Genomic DNA, 20,192 nt, shown 5'->3' with positions numbered 1-20,192 from the left:
TCAGTTCATGCCAAAGAGCTCGATTTTGGTCTCATCTGGCCACAACACTTTCACACAGTTCTCCTCTGAATCATTCAGATGTTCATTGGCAAACTTCAGACGGGCATGTATATGTGCTTTCTTGAGCAGGGGGACCTTGCGGGCACTGCAGGATTTCAGTCCTTCACAGCGTAGTGTGTTACCATTGTTTTCTTGGTGACTATGGTCCCAGCTGCCTTGAGATCATTGACAAGATCCTCCCGTGTAGTTCTGGGCTGATTCCTCACCGTTCTCATGATCATTGCAACTCCACAAGGTGAGATCTTGCATGGAGCCCCAGGCCGATGGAGATTGACAGTGCTTTTGTGTTTCTTCCATTTGCGAATAATCGCACCAACTGTTGTCACCTTCTCACCAAGCTGCTTGGCGATGGTCTTGTAGCCCATTCCAGCCTTGTGTAGGTCTACAATCTTGTCCCTGACATCCTTGGAGAGCTCTTTGGTCTTGGCCATGGTGGAGAGTTTGGAATCTGATTGATTGATTGCTTCTGTGGACAGGTGTCTTTTATACAGGTAACAAGCTGATATTAGGAGCACTCCCTTTAAGAGTGTGCTCCTAATCTCAGCTTGTTACCTGTATAAAAGACACCTGGGAGCCAGAAATCTTTCTCATTGAGAGGGGGTCAAATACTTATTTCCCTCATTAAAATGCAAATCAATTTATAACATTTTTGACATGCATTTTTCTGGATTTTGTTGTTGTTATTCTGTCTCTCACTGTTCAAATAAACCTACCATTAAAATTATAGACTGATCATGTCATTGTCAGTGGGCAAACGTACAAAATCAGCAGGGGATCAAATACTTTTTCCCCTCACTTTACGTATGACATTGGTTCCCCTGTCCATTCCATTGCTCATCAAAGCACTTGACAGTCGACCATTAGGGTCAGGTTTTGTTAGGGAGGTTACAGCACCAGACACTATGATTACGCAGGAGACCCATTTTGAGCAAATCACCTTTCATATTATTGAGTCCCATGATTTCCCTGTTGTGTTGGGCCTTCCCTGGCTAGCACTACACGACCCCACCTTTTCATGGCCACAGAGGGTTCTCACAGGGTGGTCGCGAGAGTGTCAGGGTAGGTGTCTAGCTGTTTCCGTTGATGCGACCACGGTGGAAAGTCCAGACAATGCCTCCACCGTGCGCATTCCCCCCAAATACCTCAATTTGGTGCACGCTTTTTCCAAAACGCAGGCGACCAAATTATGGGGCGGGGGATTGCGCGATAAACCTCCGGTTAGACGCTGTGCCACCCAGGTGTCATGTATATCCCCTGTCGCAGGCTGAAACGGAGGCTATGGAGACATATGTCTCCGAGTCCCTGCGTCAGGGGTTCATACGTCCCTCCACTTCACCCGCCTCCTCGAGTTTCTTTTTCGTGAAGAAGAAAGACGGGGGTCTGCGCCCTTGCATTTATTACAGTGCACTTAATAAAACTACCATTCGCTATAGTTACCCTCTACCCCTCATTTCCTCTGTGATCTAATCAATGCATGGGGCACGCTTCTTCACAAAATTAGATCTCAGGAGTGCGTACAACCTGGTGCGTGTCCGGGAAGGGGACGAATGGAAGACAGCATTTAGCACAACCACGGGGAATTATGAATACCTGGTGATGCCGTACTGGTTGATGAATGCTCCATCAGTCTTCCTGTCCTTTGTGATCGAGGTGTTTCGGGACATGCTTGGTCACAGTGTGGTGGTCTACATCGATGACATCCTGGTGTATTCCGCTACGCGGAAGGTGCAGCGCTTCATTGGCTTTGCCAATTACTATCGGAGGTTTATCCGGGGCTTTGGCATGGTTGCAGCCCCCATCACCTCTCTGTTGAAGTGTGGGCCGTCCCAGCTCCGCTGGTCTGCTGAGTCTGACAGGGCTTTCAGTAACCTGAGGGCTCTGTTCACCTCAGCCCCGGTACTGGCCCATTCCGATCCATCATTGCCGTTCGTAGTGGAGGTGGACGCGTCCGAGGTAGTGGTAGGCGCTGTCCTATCCCAACGCTCGGGTAGGCCACCCAAGCTCCGCCCCTGTGCCTTCTTCTTGAAGAAACTCAGCCCGGGGGAGCAGAACTATGACGTTGGTGATCGGGAGCTGTTGGCTGTTGTCAGAGCCCTGACAGCGTGGAGGCACTGGCTCGAGGGGGCTAAACACCCTTTCCTCGTCTGGACTGACCACCGTAACCTGGAATACATCCAGGCAGCGAGGAGGCTGGACCCTCGCCAGGCCAGGTGGGCCTTGTTCTTCACCCGGTTTGATTTCACGCTGTCCTATATACCAGGCACTAAGAACGTGAAGGCAGACGCACTGTCACGGCTGTACGACACAGAGGAGAGGCCCACCGTTTTTTACTTAACACTTATTTTTTTCTTTAAAAAACTGCATTTCACTGTAATGTCTACACCTGTTGTATTTGGCGCATGTGGCAAATAACATTTGATTTGATTTGACAACACCCCCATACTCCCGGCCTCCTGCATTGTGGCGCCAGTGGTGTAGGCGGTGGACGCGGACATAGAGCGGGCGTTACGCACTGAGCCATCTCCACCTCAGTGCCCAGCTGGGCTTCGGTACATGCCGTCTAGTGTCCGTGATCGTCTTGTCTATTGGGCACACACGTCCCCCTCCTCTGGTCACCCAGGCATCGGCCATACAGTGCGCTGCCTGACCGGGAAGTACTGGTGGCCTTCCTTGGCTAAGGACGTGAGGGTGTATGTCTCCTCCTGCTCGGTGTGCGCCCAGAGTAAGGCACCTTCCAGTGGGCAAGTTACATCCCTTACCAGTTCCACAACGGCCATGGTCCAATTTATTGATTGATTTTCTAACTGATCTTCCCCTCTCTCAGGGTAACACCACCATCCCGGTCATTGTGGACCGCTTCTCTAAAGCCTGCCGCCTCCTTCCTCTGCCCGGTCTCCCCACGACCCTGCAAACTGTGGAAGCCCTGTTTACTCACGTCTTCCGGCACTACGGGGTGCCAGAGGACATAGCGTCTGACCAGGGTCCCCAGTTTACGTCTAGGGTCTGGAAAGCGTTCATGGAATGTCTAGGGGTCTCGGTCAGCCTGACCTCTGGGTTTCACCCCGAATCTAATGGGCAGGTGGAACGGGTGAATCAGGATATGGGTAGGTTCCCGCAGTCCTACTGCCAGGACCGGCCGGGGGAGTGGTCGGTGTTCTTGCCATGGGCCGAATATGCCCAGAACTTTCTTTGCCACTCCTCCACTAACCTGTCACCATTTCAATGTGTTTTAGGGTATCAGCCGGTCCTGGCATATGGCATCAGAGCCAGACCGCAGCTCCTGCAGTGGACGACTGGTTTCGGTGCGCGGAGGAGACGTGGAACGCCGCCCACGTCCACCTCCAGAAGGCCAAAGCTGACCGCCACCGCAGTGAAGCCCCGGTCTTTGTACCGGGTGTTCGGGTCTGGCTCTCGAACCGGAACCTGCCCCTCCGCCTGCCCTGCCGGAAGCTGAGCCTGCGGTTTGTGGGGCCATTCAAAGTCCTGAGGAGAGTGAACGAAGTTACGTATAGGTTGCTGCTCCCTCCTGATTACCGTATTAACCCCTCGTTTCATGTGTCTCTCCTCAGGCCGGTGGTGGCTGGTCCGCTCCAGGAGTCTGAGGTGCGGGAGGTCTCTCCGCCCCCTCTGGACATCGAGGGGGCACCAGCGTACTCCGTCCGTTCCATCCTGGATTCGAGGCGTCGGGTGGGGGGCCTTCAGTACCTCAAGCGGTGCTGGGTCCTGGTGAAGGATGTCCTCGATTTCCACCGCTGCCATTCGGATCGCCCTGATCCACGTCCTCCTGGCCGTCCCCGAGGCCAGTGTCGGGGGTGGGGGTACTGTCCTCCGACGCTGCCTCCTCTCCTTGTTCGGGCAGGCTTTGGCGTTCATCGTCACCGGCCTTCTAGCCACTGACGCTCCTCTTTTCATCATTCCATTTGTTTCGTCTTGTTTTCACACACACCTGGTTCATATCCCCTCATCAGTCTCTGTATAAGTATTCCTTCTGCTCCCCATGTCTTTGTGTGTTATTGTTTCCATGTGGAGGTGTCGCTAGCTTGGTTGATCATTATGTGCTTTTATCGCAGGGATATTCACCCGTGTTTTGTTTTCCCAGTACGCATTTAAGGCGCACTGTATTTGGTTTACGCATTGCTGCAAACTGCTGTATTGGACTAATAAACCATATTTTGTGATTCCCACCTCCTGTGCCTGACTCCGTCCTAATCACCCACTACAGACAGGGGGATTTATTTAAAGACAATTTTCCTGCTTTGCTGTTCGTCTTTCCCTCAATGGCTTGATCTCTGTCCCCAATGGTTGTTATATAACTTTGGATAACATATGATCATTAACTAATGTTACGATAGAGTTATTACCTGCTACCGTCTGCATACAATGTTAATGGTTTCTTTTGTCCTAGTATTGCTCAGCACCCTGCTCACTATAGTGATAAAGTCCAAATTACTCCACCACAACATAATTTTTATCTACATAGGCTTACCATCTTGGGAAAAATTTGTTTTATTCCTCCCAATCAAAGTCCTCTCAATAATATATTTTCACCTCTACATAACTTTGATCAGGTCAATAAAATCATTTACCTCATTTCCACTAGGGCCTTTATGTACTCCAGTTCAAGTGTCTGCACACAAGTCTCTTTCGTGAACTTTTTCCTACTAGCACTGGCTTTGCTGATAGCTACATTATTGAGGAAAAATAACAGATGTAGTCGTCTCACCTAGCTATTTTAAGATTAATGCACTAACTAACTGTAAGTCGCTCTCGATAAGAGCGTCTGCTAAATGACTAAAATGTAAATATGCAGAGTGTGTGAATGTGTGTGACCGCAACTATAGGGTATCTCTAACAGATGTAACCATGGGTCATATGAACCAAGTAAAGCTTCAGAGATAATGACTCAATATGCTGGTGGCAGATACTGAATAGCCCCTTCCTCAGTTCCTCTGTACACATACAAGAAAAATAACATACCTTCTCAGTTTATAAGAATTTATTGTAAACTCATCTGGGCCTTTGACACTAGGTACATTGAATGGAAACAAGAAAAGGGTTCAGAGCAGTACACAGCAAGGCAGATATGAAAGTTCATACCATTGAAGCTTTAGAAATAACTGGAACGGTTGGAGTATAATCAATGTACTCATATTGCATAATCTTTTTATCACCAGCTATTGAAACGTAAAAGCAGTGTGGCTCAAGTGCTTACTTTGATTTGTTTCCTTCTTGCGGCATGATGAGATTTTGCCATCAAGAACCAGAGGTTCAGTCATCATCCCATTCATCCATGCCTGAAGTGAACAGAAAATGGAATCAGGAAGAGCAGGGGAAAACCTTCATGGTTAATCTACTGAACTATGCGGTCATCATTGTATCAGCGATGGCTGAAAGTGTTGCAGCTGAAGTAAACAGTTAGGACATACCATCAACTATTTTGTGAAAAGTAGGGCCAGATGTTCCAACTATTTGATCCTGACTTGATTTTGGCACACCTGAGGAACTGATAAAGTTTGATTAAGAATTAGCTGCACATTCATTTTAGATTCCTACACCAGACCGTTTCAGTTATCTAAAACCTCTTTCACACCGTCTCAGAGAGACTCCCATGGATACTTTCAACATCAATAGGAAGTCTAAGAATAGTCAATCACCCAAAATGGCTAAGGTTTTCCATGCAAAAACACTTACCCAGGATTGTGGACTGTCCTGGTTTCTCACACGGTCAACACCAAGATGTTTTCTCTTACCAGTAGGAGGCAACCTTAGCCATGTTATAAGCATTTATCACTATTGCACACAAATAAATAATGCAATAGACAACTCAAAAGTAGATCCCATATTCATCCACATAGATGTATAAAAACAGTCAAAAATTCCCATAATCTCTATCAGCAGTAACTCAATCGAAACAGAGTTTTTGAAACACAAAATATTTATGATCATAAGAAAATAGACAGTAACAGCACTTAGGTTTCAAGCACTTGACATGTTGATAAACAACATACACAGTGGTTCTGCATCTACTCCAAAAACCATTAGGACATGTTCCTGCGTAACCCGCATTGCTGGTATGTTTGACCTGGTCAGCTGAACACTTTCCCTTGGTCCTCCAACAGCACTTCTGTAGTCAAGTATAGGAGCCGGTGAGAGGAAACAACCTTTTCTTGCCCAACGACTTCCTCCCAGGCAAACCGGCGACCCCCATCATGTTTTAAAAATGAATAGATTTTGTAGATAGTTTATTATTTTGCCAAGAGTGTGCAAACCTGTCATCAAGGCAAAGGGTGGCTATGTGAAGAATCTCAAATATAACATATATTTTGATTTGTTTAACACTTTTTTGGTTACTACATGATTCCATATGTGTTATTTTATAGTTTTGATGTCTTCACTATTATTCTACAATGTAGAAAATAGTAAAAACAAAGACAAACCCTTGAATGAGTAGGTGTTCTAAAACTTTTGACCGGTAGTGTGTGTGTGTGTGTGTGTGTATATATATATATATATATATTACACACACACACATAAATTACATACATACATACATACAGTGGCTTGCGAAAGTATTCACCCCCCTTGGCATTTTTCCCATTTTGTTGCCTTACAACCTGGAATTAAAATGGATTTTTGGGGGGTTTGTATCATTTGATTTACACAACATGCCTACCACTTTGAAGATACAAAATATATTTTTTTGTGAAACAAACAAGAAAAATACAAAGAAACTGAAAACTTGAGCGTGTATAACTATTCAACCCCCAAAGTCAATACTTTGTAGAGCCACCTTTTGCAGCAATTACAGCTGCAAGTCTGTTGGGGTATGTCTCTATAAGCTTGGCACATCCAGCCACTGGGATTTTTGCCCATTCTTCAAGGCAAAACTGCTCCATCTCCTTCAAGTTGGATGGGTTCCGCTGGTGTACAGCAATCTTTAAGTCATACCACAGATTTTCAATTGGATTGAGGTCTGGGCTTTGACTAGGCCAATCCAAGACATTTAAATGTTTCCCCTTAAACCACTTGAGTGTTGCTTTAGTAGTATGCTTAGGGTCATTGTCCTGCTGGAAGGTGAACCTCCGTCCCAGTCTCAAATCTCTGGAAGACTGAAACAGGTTTCCCTCAAGAATTTCCCTGTATTTAGCGCCATCCATCATTCCTTCAATTCTGACCAGTTTCCCAGTCCCTGCCGATGAAAAACATCCCCACAGCATGATGCTGCCACCACCATGCTTCACTGTGGGGATGGTGTTCTCGGGGTGATGAGAGGTGTTGGGTTTGCGGCAGACATTTTCCTTGATGGCCAAAAAGCTCCATTTTAGTCTCATCTGACCAGAGTACCTTCTTCCATATGTTTGGGGAGTCTCCCACATGCCTTTTGGCGAACACCAAACGTGTTTGCTTATTCTTTTCTTTAAGCAATGGCTTTTTTCTGGACACTCTTCCGTAAAGCCCAGCTCTGTGGAGTGTACGGCTTAAAGTGGTCCTATGGACAGATACTCCAATCTCCGCTGTGGAGCTTTGCAGCTCCTTCAGGGTTATATTTGGTCTCTTTGTTGCCTCTCTGATTAATGCCCTCCTTGCCTGGTCCGTGAGTTTTGGTGGGCGGCCCCTCTCTTGGCAGGTTTGTTGTGATGCCATATTCTTTCCATTTTTTAATAATGGATTTAATGGTGCTCTGTGGGATGTTCAAAGTTTCAGATATTTTTTTATAACCCAACCCTGATCTGTACTTCTCCACAACTTTGTCCTTGATCTGTTTGGAGAGCTCCTTGGTCTTCATGGTGCCCCTTGCTTAGTGGTGTTGTTGACTCTGGGGCCTTTCAGAACAGGTGTATATATACTGAGATCATGTGACACTTAGATTGCACACAGGTGGACACTATTAACTCATTATGTGACTTCTGAAGGTAATTGGTTGCGCCAGATCTTATTTAGGGGCTTCATAGCAAAGGGGGTGAATACATATGCACGCACCACTTTTCCGTTATTTATTTTTTAGAATTCTTTGAAACAAGTTATTTTTTTCATTTCACTTCACCAATTTGGACTATTTTGTGTATGTCCATTACATGAAATCCAAATAAAAATCTATTTAAATTACAGGTTGTAATGAAACAATATAGGAAAAACGCCAAGGGGGGTGAATACTTTTGCAAGGCACTGTACACACACACACACACTGACTGAACAAAAATATAAACACAACATGCAACAATTTCAATGATTTTGCTGAGTTACAGTTCATATAAGGAAATCTGTCAATTGCAATAAATTCATTAGGGCCGAATCTATGGATTTCACATGACTGGGCAGAGACGCTGCTGCTACTCGCTGTTTATTATCTATGCAGTCACTTTACCTCAATTACCTCGACTAACCTGTACCCCCGCACATTGTCTCGGTACCGGTACCCCCTGTATATAGCCTCGTGATTGTTATTTTATTGTGTTCTTTTTAGAATTGTTTTAAGAAAATATTTACTAAATAAATTAACTCTTATTTTTCTTAAAACTGCATTGTTGGTTAAGGGCCTGTTAGTAAACATTTCACAGTAAGGTCTACACCTGTTGTATTCGGCGCATGTGACAAATACAATTATATTTGAACAGCATGATCATTACACAGGTACACCTTGTGCTGGGGACAATAAATGGCCACTAAAATGTGCTGTAGTCACACAACACAATGCCACAGATGTATCAAGTTTTGAGGGAGCGTGCAATTGGCATGCTGACTGCAGGCATGTCCACCAGAGCAATTGAATTTTGCAGTACGCCCAACCGGCCTCACAACCACATGTATGGCGTCGTATGGGCGAGCGGTTTGCTGATGCCAACTTTGTGAACAGAGTGCCCCATGGTGGCGGTGGGGTTTTGGTATGGGCAGGCATAAGCTACGGACAACGAACACAATTTCATTTTATCGATGGCAATTTGAATGCACAGAGATTCCGTGACGAGATCCTGAAGCCCATTGTGAGGCCCATTTTTTGGGGGTATCTGTGACCAACAGATGCATATCTGTATCCCAGATGTTTAGTTCATTTCATTCCGATCTCCTCTGCATTATTGTAGCCATTTGCTGCAGCCTGTCAACTATGCCTCTGCCTATCCCTGTTCTCTCCTCTCCGCACAGGCTACACAAACGCCTCACACCGCGTGGCTGCTGCCTCTCTAACCTGGTGGTCCCTGCACGCACCACACACCTGGAGTTCCAGGTCTCAGGCAGCCTCTGGAACTGCCGTTCTGCTGCCAACAAGGCAGACTTCATCCCAGCCTATGCTACCCTCCAGTCCCTCGACTTCTTGGCGCTGACGGAAACATGGATTACCACTGAAAACACTGCTACTCCTACTGCTCTCTCCTCGTCTGACCATGTGTTCTCGCATACCCCGAGAGCATCTGGTCAGCGGGGTGGTGGCACAGGAATCCTCATCTCTCCCAAGTGGACATTCTCAATTTTTCCCCTAACCCATCTGTCTATCTCCTCATTTGAATTCCATGCTGTCACAGTCACTAGCCCATTTAAGCTTAATATCCTTGTCATCTATCGCCCTCCAGGTTCCCTTGGATAGTTCATCAATGAGCTTGACGCCTTGATAAGTTCCTTTCCTGAGGATGGCTCACCCCTCACAGTTCTGGGGGATTTCAACCTCCCTACGTCTATATTTGACTCATTTCTCTCTGCCTCCTTCTTTCCACTCCTCTCCTCTTTTGACCTCACCCTCTCACCGTCCCCCCTTACTCACAAGGCAGGCAATACGCTTGACCTCATCTTTACTAGATGCTGTTCTTCTACTAATCTCACTGCAACTCCCCTCCATGTCTCCGACCACTACTTTGTATCCTTTTCTCTCTCGCTCTCCTCCAACACTACTCACTCTGCCCCTACACAGATGGTAATGCGCCATCGCAACCTTCGCTCTCTCTCCTGCTACTCTCTCCTCTTCCATCCTATCATCTCTTACCTCTACTCAATCCTTCTCCCTCCAATCTCCTGATTCTGCCTCCTCAACCCTCCTCTCCTCCCTTTCTGCATCCTTTGACTCTCTATGTCCCCTATCCTCCCGGCCGGCTCGTTCCTCCCCTCCAGCTCCGTGGCTTGATGACTCATTGCGAGCTCACAGAACAGAGCTCCGAGCAGCTGAGCGGAAATGGAAGAAAACTAGACTCCCTGCGGACCTGGCATCTTTTCACTCCCTCCTCTCTACATTTTCTTCATCTTTTTCTGCTGCTAAGGCCACTTTCTACCACGCTAAATTCCAAACATCTGCCTCTAACCCTAGGAAGCTCTTTGCCACATTCTCCTCCCTGCTGAATCCTCTCCCCTCCTCCCTCTCTGTGGATGACTTCGTCAACCACTTTGAAAAGAAGGTTGACGACATCCGATCCTCGTTTGTTAAGTCAAATGACACTGCTGGTCCTGATCACACTGCCCTACCCTATGCTTTGACTTCTTTCTCCCCTCTCTCTCCAGATAAAATCTTGCGACTTGTGACTGCAGGCCGCCCAACAACCTGCCCGCTTGACACTATCCCCTCCTCTCTTCTCCAGACCATCTCCGGTGACCTTCTCCCCTACCTCACCTTGCTGATCAACTCATCCTTGACCGCTGGCTATGTCCCTTCCGTCTTCAAGAGAGCGAGAGTTGCACCCCTTCTCAAAAAACCAACACTCGATCCCTCTGATGTCAACAACTACAGACCAGTATCCCTTCTTTCTTTTCTCTCCAAAACTATTGAGCGTGCCGTCTTTAGCCAACTCTCTTGCTATCGCTCTCAGAATGACCTTCTTGATCCAAACCAGTCAGGTTTCAAGACTGGTCATTCAACTGAGACTGCTCCTCTCTGTGTCACGGAGGCTCTCCGCACTGCTAAAGCTAACTCTCTCTCCTCTGCTCTTGTCCTTCTAGACCTGTCTGCTGCCTTTGATACTGTGAACCATCAGATCCTCCTCTCCACCCTCTCCAAGCTTGGCATCTCCGGCGCGGCTCACTCTTGGATTGCGTCCTACCTGACCGGTCGCTCCTACCAAGTGGCGTGGCGAGAAGCTGTCTCCGCACCACGTGCTCTCACCTCTGGTGTCCCCCAGGGCTCAGTTCTAGGCCCTCTCCTATTCTCGCTATACACCAAGTCACTTGGCTCTGTCATATCCTCACATGGCCTCTCCTATCATTGCTACGCTGACGACACACAACTAATTTTCTCCTTTCCCACTTCTGATAACCAGGTGGCGAATCGCATCTCTTCATGTCTGGCAGACATATCAGTATGGATGACGGATCACCACCTCAAGCTGAACCTTGGCAAGACGGAGCTGCTCTTCCTCCCGGGGAAGGACTGCCTGTTCCATGATCTCGCCATCACGGTTGACAACTCCGTTGTGTCCTCCTCCCAGAGTGCGAAGAGCCTTGGCGTGACCCTGGACAACACCCTGTCGTTCTCCGCTAACATCAAGGCGGTGACCCGATCCTGTAGGTTCATGCTCTACAACATTCGGAGAGTACGACCCTGCCTTACACAGGAAGTGGCACAGGTCCTAATCCAGGCACTTGTCATCTCCCGTCTGGATTACTGCAACTCGCTGTTGGCTGAGCTCCCTGCCTGTGCCATTAAACCCCTACAACTCATCCAGAATGCCGCAGCTCGTCTGGTGTTCAACCTTCCCAAGTTCTCTCACGTCACCCCCCTCCTCCGCACACTCCACTGGCTTCCAGTTGAAGCTCGCATCTGTTACAAGACCATGGTGCTTGCCTATGGAGCTGTGAGGGGAACGGCACCTCCGTACCTTCAGGCTCTGATCAGTACCTACACCCAAACGAGGGCATTGCGTTCATCCACTTCTGGCCTGCTGGCTCCCCTTCCTCTGCGGAAGCATAGTTCCCGCTCAGCCCAGTCAAAACTGTTCGCTGCTCTGGCACCCCAATGGTGGAACAAGCTCCCTCACGACGCCAGGACAGCGGAGTCACTCACCACCTTCCGGAGACATTTGAAACCCCACCTCTTTAAGGAATACCTGGGATAGGATAAAGTAATCCTTCTACCCCTCCCTTACCCCAACCCACCCCCCCCCCCAAAAAAAGGAAAAAAAACACATTGTAAAGTGGTTATCCCACTGGCTATAAGGTGAATGCACCAATTTGTAAGTCGCTCTGGATAAGCGCGTCTGCTAAATGACGTAAATGTATGTAAATGTTATATGAACTGTAATTCAGTAAAATCTTTTAAATTGTTGCGTTTATATTTTTATTCAGTATATATGCGGACCCCCTGCAGTAACGCCGTGCACCACCTGCAGCAGCTCTGTGGACCCCTAGGGGGGCTGCGAACCCAAGGTTGAATACCCCTGTTCTAGAAAAAAATAAAAAGTATACACACACACACACAGGATAATATTCTGGAGTATCAAATTGAGGTAAAAGGAGCATTCCTTGCTTCATAATGGCTGGCCATGATGAAAGTGGTACATATAGTGAACAGTGTCACACTATCCCTAGGTTTCACAGCAATGTGCCCATGTCCATTATAAAAGCTGCCCTAAAATCCTGTGGCTGAAGTGATGGCGGCGAGGGTCTGTGTAGCCACGGAGCGTAGGGCGAAGGTAGGCACTGAGAGAGGGGTGAGCAAGTAGAGCTGGTGCTGGGCAGTCTGCAGGCCAAAACACTTACACTCCTCAGTCACCAGGTAGCACTGCAGCGGCTGGTGAGAGAAGCCCAGGGCAAAGTCCTCCCGGAGGGAGTCCCCACGTTGGGCCTTCTCCCCTGGGGTCAGGGGCAGGGCCTGGGTCTCCTCCAGAGGGAAGTAGCGAGTGGTGGTGAAAGTGTAGAAGAGCCTGAGCAGCTCCCAGCAGCGTGCCTTGGAGGGCAGAGGTGGATCACTGGGAGGAGGGTTGGGGTTAGTAACGATACCTTTCACACAGGAGACAGAGCGACGGGACTCTCTGTTGATGAGCAGCAGAGCCAGGACATCAGGGCGGAGGATCACAGAGCCTGGCAGGCAGCGCTCCCCCACGGCCAGGCTGCCTCTCAGGGCCTCCAGTAGAGGAGACCAGAAACATCCCACCAGCTCACTCTCAGCCCTGTGCAGGGTGGGACTGGGGCCGCACAGCACGCACACGTCCGCCCCCGGGAGCAGCTGAAAGCGGAGCAGGCGATGGGCCACAGTGGGGCTGCCCTGGGGCAGGAAGACAGGGGTGTCACAGGATGCAGAGCCTGAGAGGGAGAGAGAGCGGGCCAGAGAGGATAGGAGAACCACTTCCTGTGGCGCCAGACGCCACCATTTGTCAGTGGCGGTGGCTATCCGTCCGTGGACCATCAGGCAGCCAAACTCGCTATCTGCAGCCTGGGTAAAGCCGTCCAGGCCCTCCTGAAGCAGGGTGGGGTTGGGGGGCAGTAGGCAGTCGGCGCAATGCGTCAGGTCCCCCATAGTGCCCTCCTGTCCTTGTCCCCCCTCCAGGAGCTGGTCGATGAGGCGGTAGCAGGAGCGCAGGTCCCTCTTCAGCCGCTCCACGTTCCTCAAACTGGCCAGTTCGTCCTGCCCCAGCACCAGCACCATGCAGTTCCACACGTTCTCCAGCAAGCGCCGCAAGTGGAGGTCTCCTTCTCCTGCACCACCACCTCCCTGCTGGGCCTGCCCACCGCTGCTCACCGCTATGAGCATCACGCTGTCCTGAAACACCCTCCACACCACCCGGCCTCCACGGTCAGTCTCACAGCCAGCCAGCACCACCCCCTGGCCCGCTCCGAACATGTGCACACCGTTCAGGGAGCCGATGATGGAGAAGGGGAGTTGCTTAGAAGCCCCCCGGGTAAAGAGGGGAACCCCGCTGTTGGCAGTGAGGCAGAGAAGCTGCGCAGAGCCTGCCTGTTGGAGCATCATATGGCTGGGGTGGCCAGGCTAGGCGCTGTCCTCCTGAACCGTCCACTGACTGGCCCTCTGGTTTAATGATGGAGAAGATTCAGCTCTAGTCCATGGTTATGGGACACTTGCAAGAAAACAAGAGCAGTTGCCTGCAACAAGAATGTATATAACAGATAGTAATTACTGAACGCACACAAGCAGATATACATTTACATTTTAGTCATTTAGCAGACGCTCTTATCCAGAGCGACTTACAGTTAGTGAGTGCATACATTTTTATTATTTTTTATACTGGCCCCCCGTGGGAATCGAACCCACAACCCTGGCGTTGCAAGCGCCATGCTCTACCAACTGAGCTACACGGGGCAATATATCACTTGTCATGCAAACATGTCGCAGATGTGTATTTGCAGACAACTTTTAAGCATTTAGCTAGTTACTATAACTAAGCAAACAAGCAAAATACTACCTATTTTTTTTCATTGTTTGCAAGTCAACTAGATAGCAAGATAGCTAGCTAACATAGCTAACGTTAGTGATAACATTTTCACTATAAACAGAACAAAATTATCGAAATAAACTTGGTAGCTAGCTAGCTATTCTACCAAAGGGCGCATGTGAACGTGTCGCCGGCAAATAGCTAGCAAGCTATCTAATGTATTTTTCCTCTTACTTTTTCTTTGCTGAATCGCTTCCATCACGAAACGAGTTGACTCCATTCACGTTTCCACAGCAACTGGCCCTGGCAGCTCTCACATGATCCATTCATTCAATCAATCAGATGATGTCTCTAAAGCAGATCTTAAATCAGTTTACCATACCCCAATCCGAATTTACCACTTGGAGAATAAATAAAATAAACTGACTTCAGATCAGTGTTTACGGCTGCATAATCCCTCTTCCTATTTCCGGCTTTGCCTCTCGTGAACTGGCCAGTCAGGTTCGAGAATGTTGTGCCTGTTCACGAGCGTCTTGTCTAGGCGGCGCATGCCGACTCACAGATCCTTTCAACATAAGAACAGAGTAATTGAATTAGTTTGAGCAGTTTAGGTGGTTTATAGATCAAATAAACGGCCCAGCGCCAAGCAGACATTCGTGAATAAACAGGATATTCATTTACGCTGTCAGAAGAACTATCAACGAAGCCAACTAATAAACAATAAAAAGGTAAGTGTCAAATATAGACTGAAGCAGAACACAGCGCAGGGTTTCGCAAACTCGGACCCCCAAGGGGTGCACGTTTTGGTTTTTGCCATAACACTACACAGCTGATTCAAATTATCAAAGCTTGATGATTAGTTGATTATTTTAATCAGCTGTGTAGTGCTAGGGCAAAAACCAAAACGTGCACCGAGTTTGGGAAACCCTGTGTTAGCAACACATAATTATTGGCAAAATGAATAACATGTTAGAATTGAGATAAAAAACAACACTTAAAGTCAGTAAGACATGCTCAGGTTAATGGTGTCAATAATATAATTTAAGGTAGCAAGCTATAGTAATAGATAAAGTAGCCTGAATTACGCTTTCCTTATTCCAAGATTGTAATGAATACACATTCTTCAATTACTGCATATTTCATGCTGCATCTGATTTATGTTACACATTGTAATATTATATTGTAATGTCCACAATATCATCACGATCCGCAATCTTTCTTTCCACTGATGTGCATAGGTCCTGAATGAAATGCAGTGTCTAAAGTTAGAACTGTGAGAGTGAAGTTTCTGGTGGAAATTGGCCCTCCAAAGATAAACTGCTGAAAATCCAAGACTGTAGGTAGCTAATACTAAAGTATATACAATGCTTCACAAATACAGCCAGATTGCTTTTGGGTAAATTCTGGATTACTCAGCTCATGATATAACCACATGGTCATGTAGAAGATGTTCACTGAATAGGGAAGTTCTAAGAATGCAGATAAGGGGACTTTAAATGGCTCCTCTGTCTTTGAAATTGACTCATCCGAGTGCAACGGGTTCCATGGCTTTTGATCAGGGCAGAATCCACAACTAATGAATCCATAGACCTCTCATTGTATTCCAGTGTGCCCACTACTGTGAAGTGATGATCATATCCTCCATGTTTGTTATGTATACCCTCTATGGCCCATATCCATCATCCATTGAAGACTGTTTGCTTTTTGGGCATCATTAAATGGTCTATGCATTTTTACCCTAGTATTTCAACAGTATCAAGTTCTCCACATCCATGTTATTTAGCAACTGAGTACTCATGCATGTCAGTATTGCATCATTGAATTGTTTTGTTCCAAATCAACTCTGGCATCTCTATTCAACACTCAGTACATCAGATGCTCTGTAGTTGAAGGTTTCAGAAACCCAATTATCCATTTCCAGATAACCTCTCAACACATCCTATTATATTGAACAAACTTCATGCAAGTAGTGAATGTATTCAGTTCATGACAGACCTTGGGTTTATTTAATAAACCTAATCTAGTTTTGGATTAGATTCTTGTGTTTTCTCTTTTCTACAAATCTAACTGTTCTTTTTCTTTTACTAGCTGGAATGGAGAACAAAACCAATGGATCAGTGGAAGCCAAGCCGTAAGTTGAGGGTGTTCTTCCCTCCGAGGCTATAGATGAGGGATAAGATTGATGCCCTTTTGCCTTGTCCCTATACCCATTCTCCTGTCTGCTCCGTCTTTCTAGTAAGGTGGAGAATGGCCAGCTGCCGGATCCTGCAGACTGGGCAGTTACTGATGTCGTTAACTATTTCAAAGCTGCAGGATTTCAAGAGCAGGCTACTGCTTTCCAGGACCAGGTAAATGAACAGAACATATCATTTACTAACCTTGCAAGTTGCACATTCTTCCTTCCTTCTCTCTCTTTCTCGTGGGTCAGAGCTTCCCAATCCCTTCTTCTTTTCGTAGGAAATCGACGGAAAGTCTCTGCTTCTGATGACGCGGAACGATGTCCTAACAGGCCTGTCCATCAAACTGGGTCCAGCACTGAAGATCTACGAGTACCATGTGAAGCCACTCCAGACCCAGCATCTGAAGAGTAATGCTAATGCATCATAGCATCACTCCATGCTCCTCCATGTGCAACAGGACAGTCACCTATGGAGGAGGGGTGAGAGGCTGTACGGACAGACCAGGCCGAAGACGTTTATGGACAGCAGAGGATGATGGTGCTTAGAAAACTTATTTGCATCCTTATGCAAAGTCAATGTTCTTTTACTTGAAGTGATGACCGATGCCAAATGGTGTGCGCCGTGAAGTTAATTTACAAAGACATGGCAGTGATCATACTGTTTTTAGTTAACGGAGTGATGGTATTGGTTTATGAAAGTAAACAAGGACTTGAATCCTTTATTTGAATAAAAAATGATTTTTTTACAGGTCTTACAAAGTACATTGTAATATAAAATATTCTAATCAAGCTTGCTGCTGAAGCAAATTCAACCGAATTGATTTATTTAGGGGATGGTCCTTTTCATATGGACGCAAAGGTGCACTAGATGTCTGACTTGCTGATAAATGTCCTAACCTTGTCTTATTGATATTTTCAGTATATACAAACTTTTGAACACAGTTTGATTTCAGATAAGATTGCATGGTAATTAGTTGGAGGAAATGTACGTGTTTGCACCATAGTCTTAGAATTACTGTTCCTCCATCACTGTGAATTTTTTCCCTAATAAGCCACTATGAATATTACATGATCAAATCTGTATCTTTAAGCATTATGTACTTCAATGATCTAGTTAAAGTGATACTTCGGGAACTTTTGTTAAATTTCAGCCTGTAGTTTTGAAAGTGGTGCTTACAAGCCAAAACGGGTCCCCGTTTTGGGTACTACGTCATCCATTTCATATATGTTACGAATTTGTTGTGCTTAAGATCCTGGACTGGATCTTTAAGCACTTGGGGGTGGGGAATATAGGTTAATAATTGTTCTTCGATTTCCTTAATTACCATATTAAGACCATATTCTTTCATCTTAAAAGGATGTATTTTTAGAAATTGTTTTGGATATGAATGTTTTTATCAAAAGTGGTACTCTTTCCCTTTGTATTGTTAAGGTGCTCTGTTTGCATTCTGTTATGAAATAAACAACTTGCATCTTTAATGATTTGAGATACCACTATTAGTCCGACCCAAGAACGATTAGTAAATACAATCATGTAGTAGAGAAAGAAGAATGTTTTAATTTCTAAATACAAAAAGTCAAGATCAATGATGAATAAAATAGAAAAGGCACAATAATTTACTTGAAAACCACCCTGTGCCATGAAAAATAAACCTCATCATTTCCTCTAAGGTAGTTTGCTGAAAATAGATGGCAAGTCTTCCTGACATGTTATTCTACACTTCATGAGAGTCTGTGGCAGTGGAATGCCGTGGGCAATGAGGAGCAGTGTTGAGGTCAACTTTTTCCCTGTAGCATCAAAATGAAGGCCTGCAAGACAGGAACAGACAGTGAGATAAGCACATTCAATACACATGCATTTCTCTGAATTGCAACCAAATACTAGTCTGCAATCCACACAATCTGTTTCTGTATCATTTATTTTCACTGATTCCGTTTGGATTCCAGGCCAATGAAGGACTACGTACACAAAACCAGAAAATAACGTTTTTGTTTTGACAAGAGAGGAGACTCACCAAATAATGCTGTGGTTGGTCTGTCCTATGGGTCTGTCTCACAAGAAGGAGCACACCTTCTGTGGTCTGAAGGGGTTGGTGCTGGAGGAGACCCCGGTGAGCAGGGGGTCTTGGAGGGCATTCTGCATGCAGAACTGCTGAAGGTCTGCAGCTGCCTGGGACACCTGAACAGATGCCATAATACAGGAATATAGCTGTGAACAAAAAGGTCTGCCTGTTGCAACGGGTAACATGGCACTCATTGCTAGCTATAAGACTCCTACAATATCCTCCTTGAATGGGTGTTGCCAATATTAGCTATCAGGTGTGAACACAGACCCTTAAATTAGGCTTTGGCTGCTGCCAGCAGTGCTGGGGCGAATGATCCTAGGGCAGTAGGCAACACTCAGTAATGACCAATAGCCTCTAAAACCAACAACTAACAATTCCATTGGAGATGATTTAGCAAAATATTAGGTTTTCATGGCCAGATCACAATTTCTGTGCCTAGATCCACGCCCTTAGCTAGCTATTAGCCACTGTTAGCTAGATACTGATGCCAACTGACTAGTTTCCCTAAGCAGGTTTATCAAGTATGTTTGAGTATGAAATACATTATTACCTTCACTCTGTTGATGCTCGCTTCAAAACGCAGCTGCTGGACAACTTTCTTCATCGCAACGAGATTTGATGAGCCAGACATCTTTGCTATTTTGTAGAAAAGAAGCGGAGACAAATCGCATAGTTGATCACACATCCGGTTTTGAATCTACTGCGCAGTCGCAGTGTGGCTCAGTAATCGACCGCGACTCAACTTTCAAAATATTGTCACGTGCACAAGGACAGTGAAACGCCTTTCTTGCAAGCAGTAATTAAGATCAGTAGTAAAAATATACTATAAATTAAAGTAGAACATAAACACGAGAAAATATTCACACCCCTTGACTTATTCCACATTTTGTTGTGTTACAGCCTGCATTCAAAATTGATTAAATATATGTTTTACTCTCACCCATCTACACACACACAATACCCCATAATGAAAGTGAAAACATGTTTTTAGAAATGTTTGCAAACATATTGACAATGAAATACAGAAATATCTAATTTACATAAGCATTCACACCCTTTGCTATGACGCTCCAAATTGAGCTCAGGTGCATCCAATTTCCTTTGATCATCCTTGAGACATTACTACAACTTGATTGGAGTCCACCTATAGTCAATTAAATTGTTTGGACATGACTTAGAAAGAAGAGAGCAAGACACTTCTCGGTTGAACGGTGTAAGGAGGCAACTAGAAACTAATGAGACCGATTGTTTGACCACAAGTGAGAGTTGTTTGATATTGTTGAATCTTATTTCGCTATTGCATAAATGTGGTAAGAGGTTAATGGGAAATGGCTGCGAGTAGTGCAGACGAAATGGAGAAAAAGTTGGTGGATTGTTAATATTGTGTGGTAGCCAGGCTCAGCAAAGGAAGATTTAGAAAATGGAAAAACTTAATGGGATAAAGATTAAAAGCCATGTACCTGGTTAAAGAAAATGTGAAAAATGTGAAGGGAGGCAGAGTGATTGAGGCCAAAAGGTTGATCAGTAGGAAATAAAGTCAAAGAAGTGAAAGCTTATCAGTGATGCTAAGGTTTGAGATAGTCT

The 20,192-nt window shown here is 46.0% G+C and overlaps 3 protein-coding genes across 5 annotated transcripts; 1 reads left to right on the top strand and 2 right to left on the bottom strand.

Moving 5' to 3' along the window:
- Positions 1–12,256: 12,256 nt before the first annotated feature.
- fuz (fuzzy planar cell polarity protein) lies at positions 12,257–14,797 on the bottom strand. Its single transcript, XM_041842750.1, has 2 exons — positions 14,598–14,797; positions 12,257–14,073 (listed from the first exon to the last, which is right to left on the bottom strand). Exon 2 carries the CDS (start codon positions 13,940–13,942, stop codon positions 12,602–12,604), a length of 1,341 nt encoding a protein of 446 aa, XP_041698684.1. The 5' UTR covers positions 13,943–14,073; positions 14,598–14,797; the 3' UTR covers positions 12,257–12,601.
- Positions 14,798–14,988: 191 nt separating this feature from the next.
- LOC121535561 (sterile alpha motif domain-containing protein 13-like) lies at positions 14,989–18,352 on the top strand. 3 transcript variants are annotated; one of them, XM_041842754.1, is made up of 5 exons: positions 14,989–15,091; positions 15,602–15,703; positions 16,452–16,494; positions 16,600–16,711; positions 16,821–18,352. In XM_041842754.1, exons 3-5 carry the CDS (start codon positions 16,457–16,459, stop codon positions 16,968–16,970), a joined length of 300 nt encoding a protein of 99 aa, XP_041698688.1. In that variant the 5' UTR covers positions 14,989–15,091; positions 15,602–15,703; positions 16,452–16,456; the 3' UTR covers positions 16,971–18,352. The 3 variants fall into 3 exon arrangements, with proteins under 3 accessions (XP_041698688.1, XP_041698687.1, XP_041698689.1); XM_041842753.1 differs by having other exon boundaries at positions 14,990–15,091; positions 15,602–15,699; XM_041842755.1 differs by lacking the exon at positions 15,602–15,703 and having other exon boundaries at positions 15,003–15,091.
- On the bottom strand, positions 18,078–19,313 carry LOC121535562 (guanine nucleotide-binding protein G(I)/G(S)/G(O) subunit gamma-5). The gene is made up of 3 exons (XM_041842756.1): positions 19,159–19,313; positions 18,558–18,721; positions 18,078–18,351 (listed from the first exon to the last, which is right to left on the bottom strand). Exons 1-2 carry the CDS (start codon positions 19,291–19,293, stop codon positions 18,596–18,598), a joined length of 261 nt encoding a protein of 86 aa, XP_041698690.1. The 5' UTR covers positions 19,294–19,313; the 3' UTR covers positions 18,078–18,351; positions 18,558–18,595.
- Between the last annotated feature and the right edge of the window lie 879 nt (positions 19,314–20,192).

The sequence above is a fragment of the Coregonus clupeaformis genome, chromosome 21 (assembly GCF_020615455.1).
Source record: "Coregonus clupeaformis isolate EN_2021a chromosome 21, ASM2061545v1, whole genome shotgun sequence".
Taxonomy (NCBI): Eukaryota; Metazoa; Chordata; class Actinopteri; order Salmoniformes; family Salmonidae; genus Coregonus; species Coregonus clupeaformis.
The sequence above is the reverse complement of the archived record's forward strand: the minus strand, read 5'-3'. Positions and strand labels throughout refer to the sequence as shown.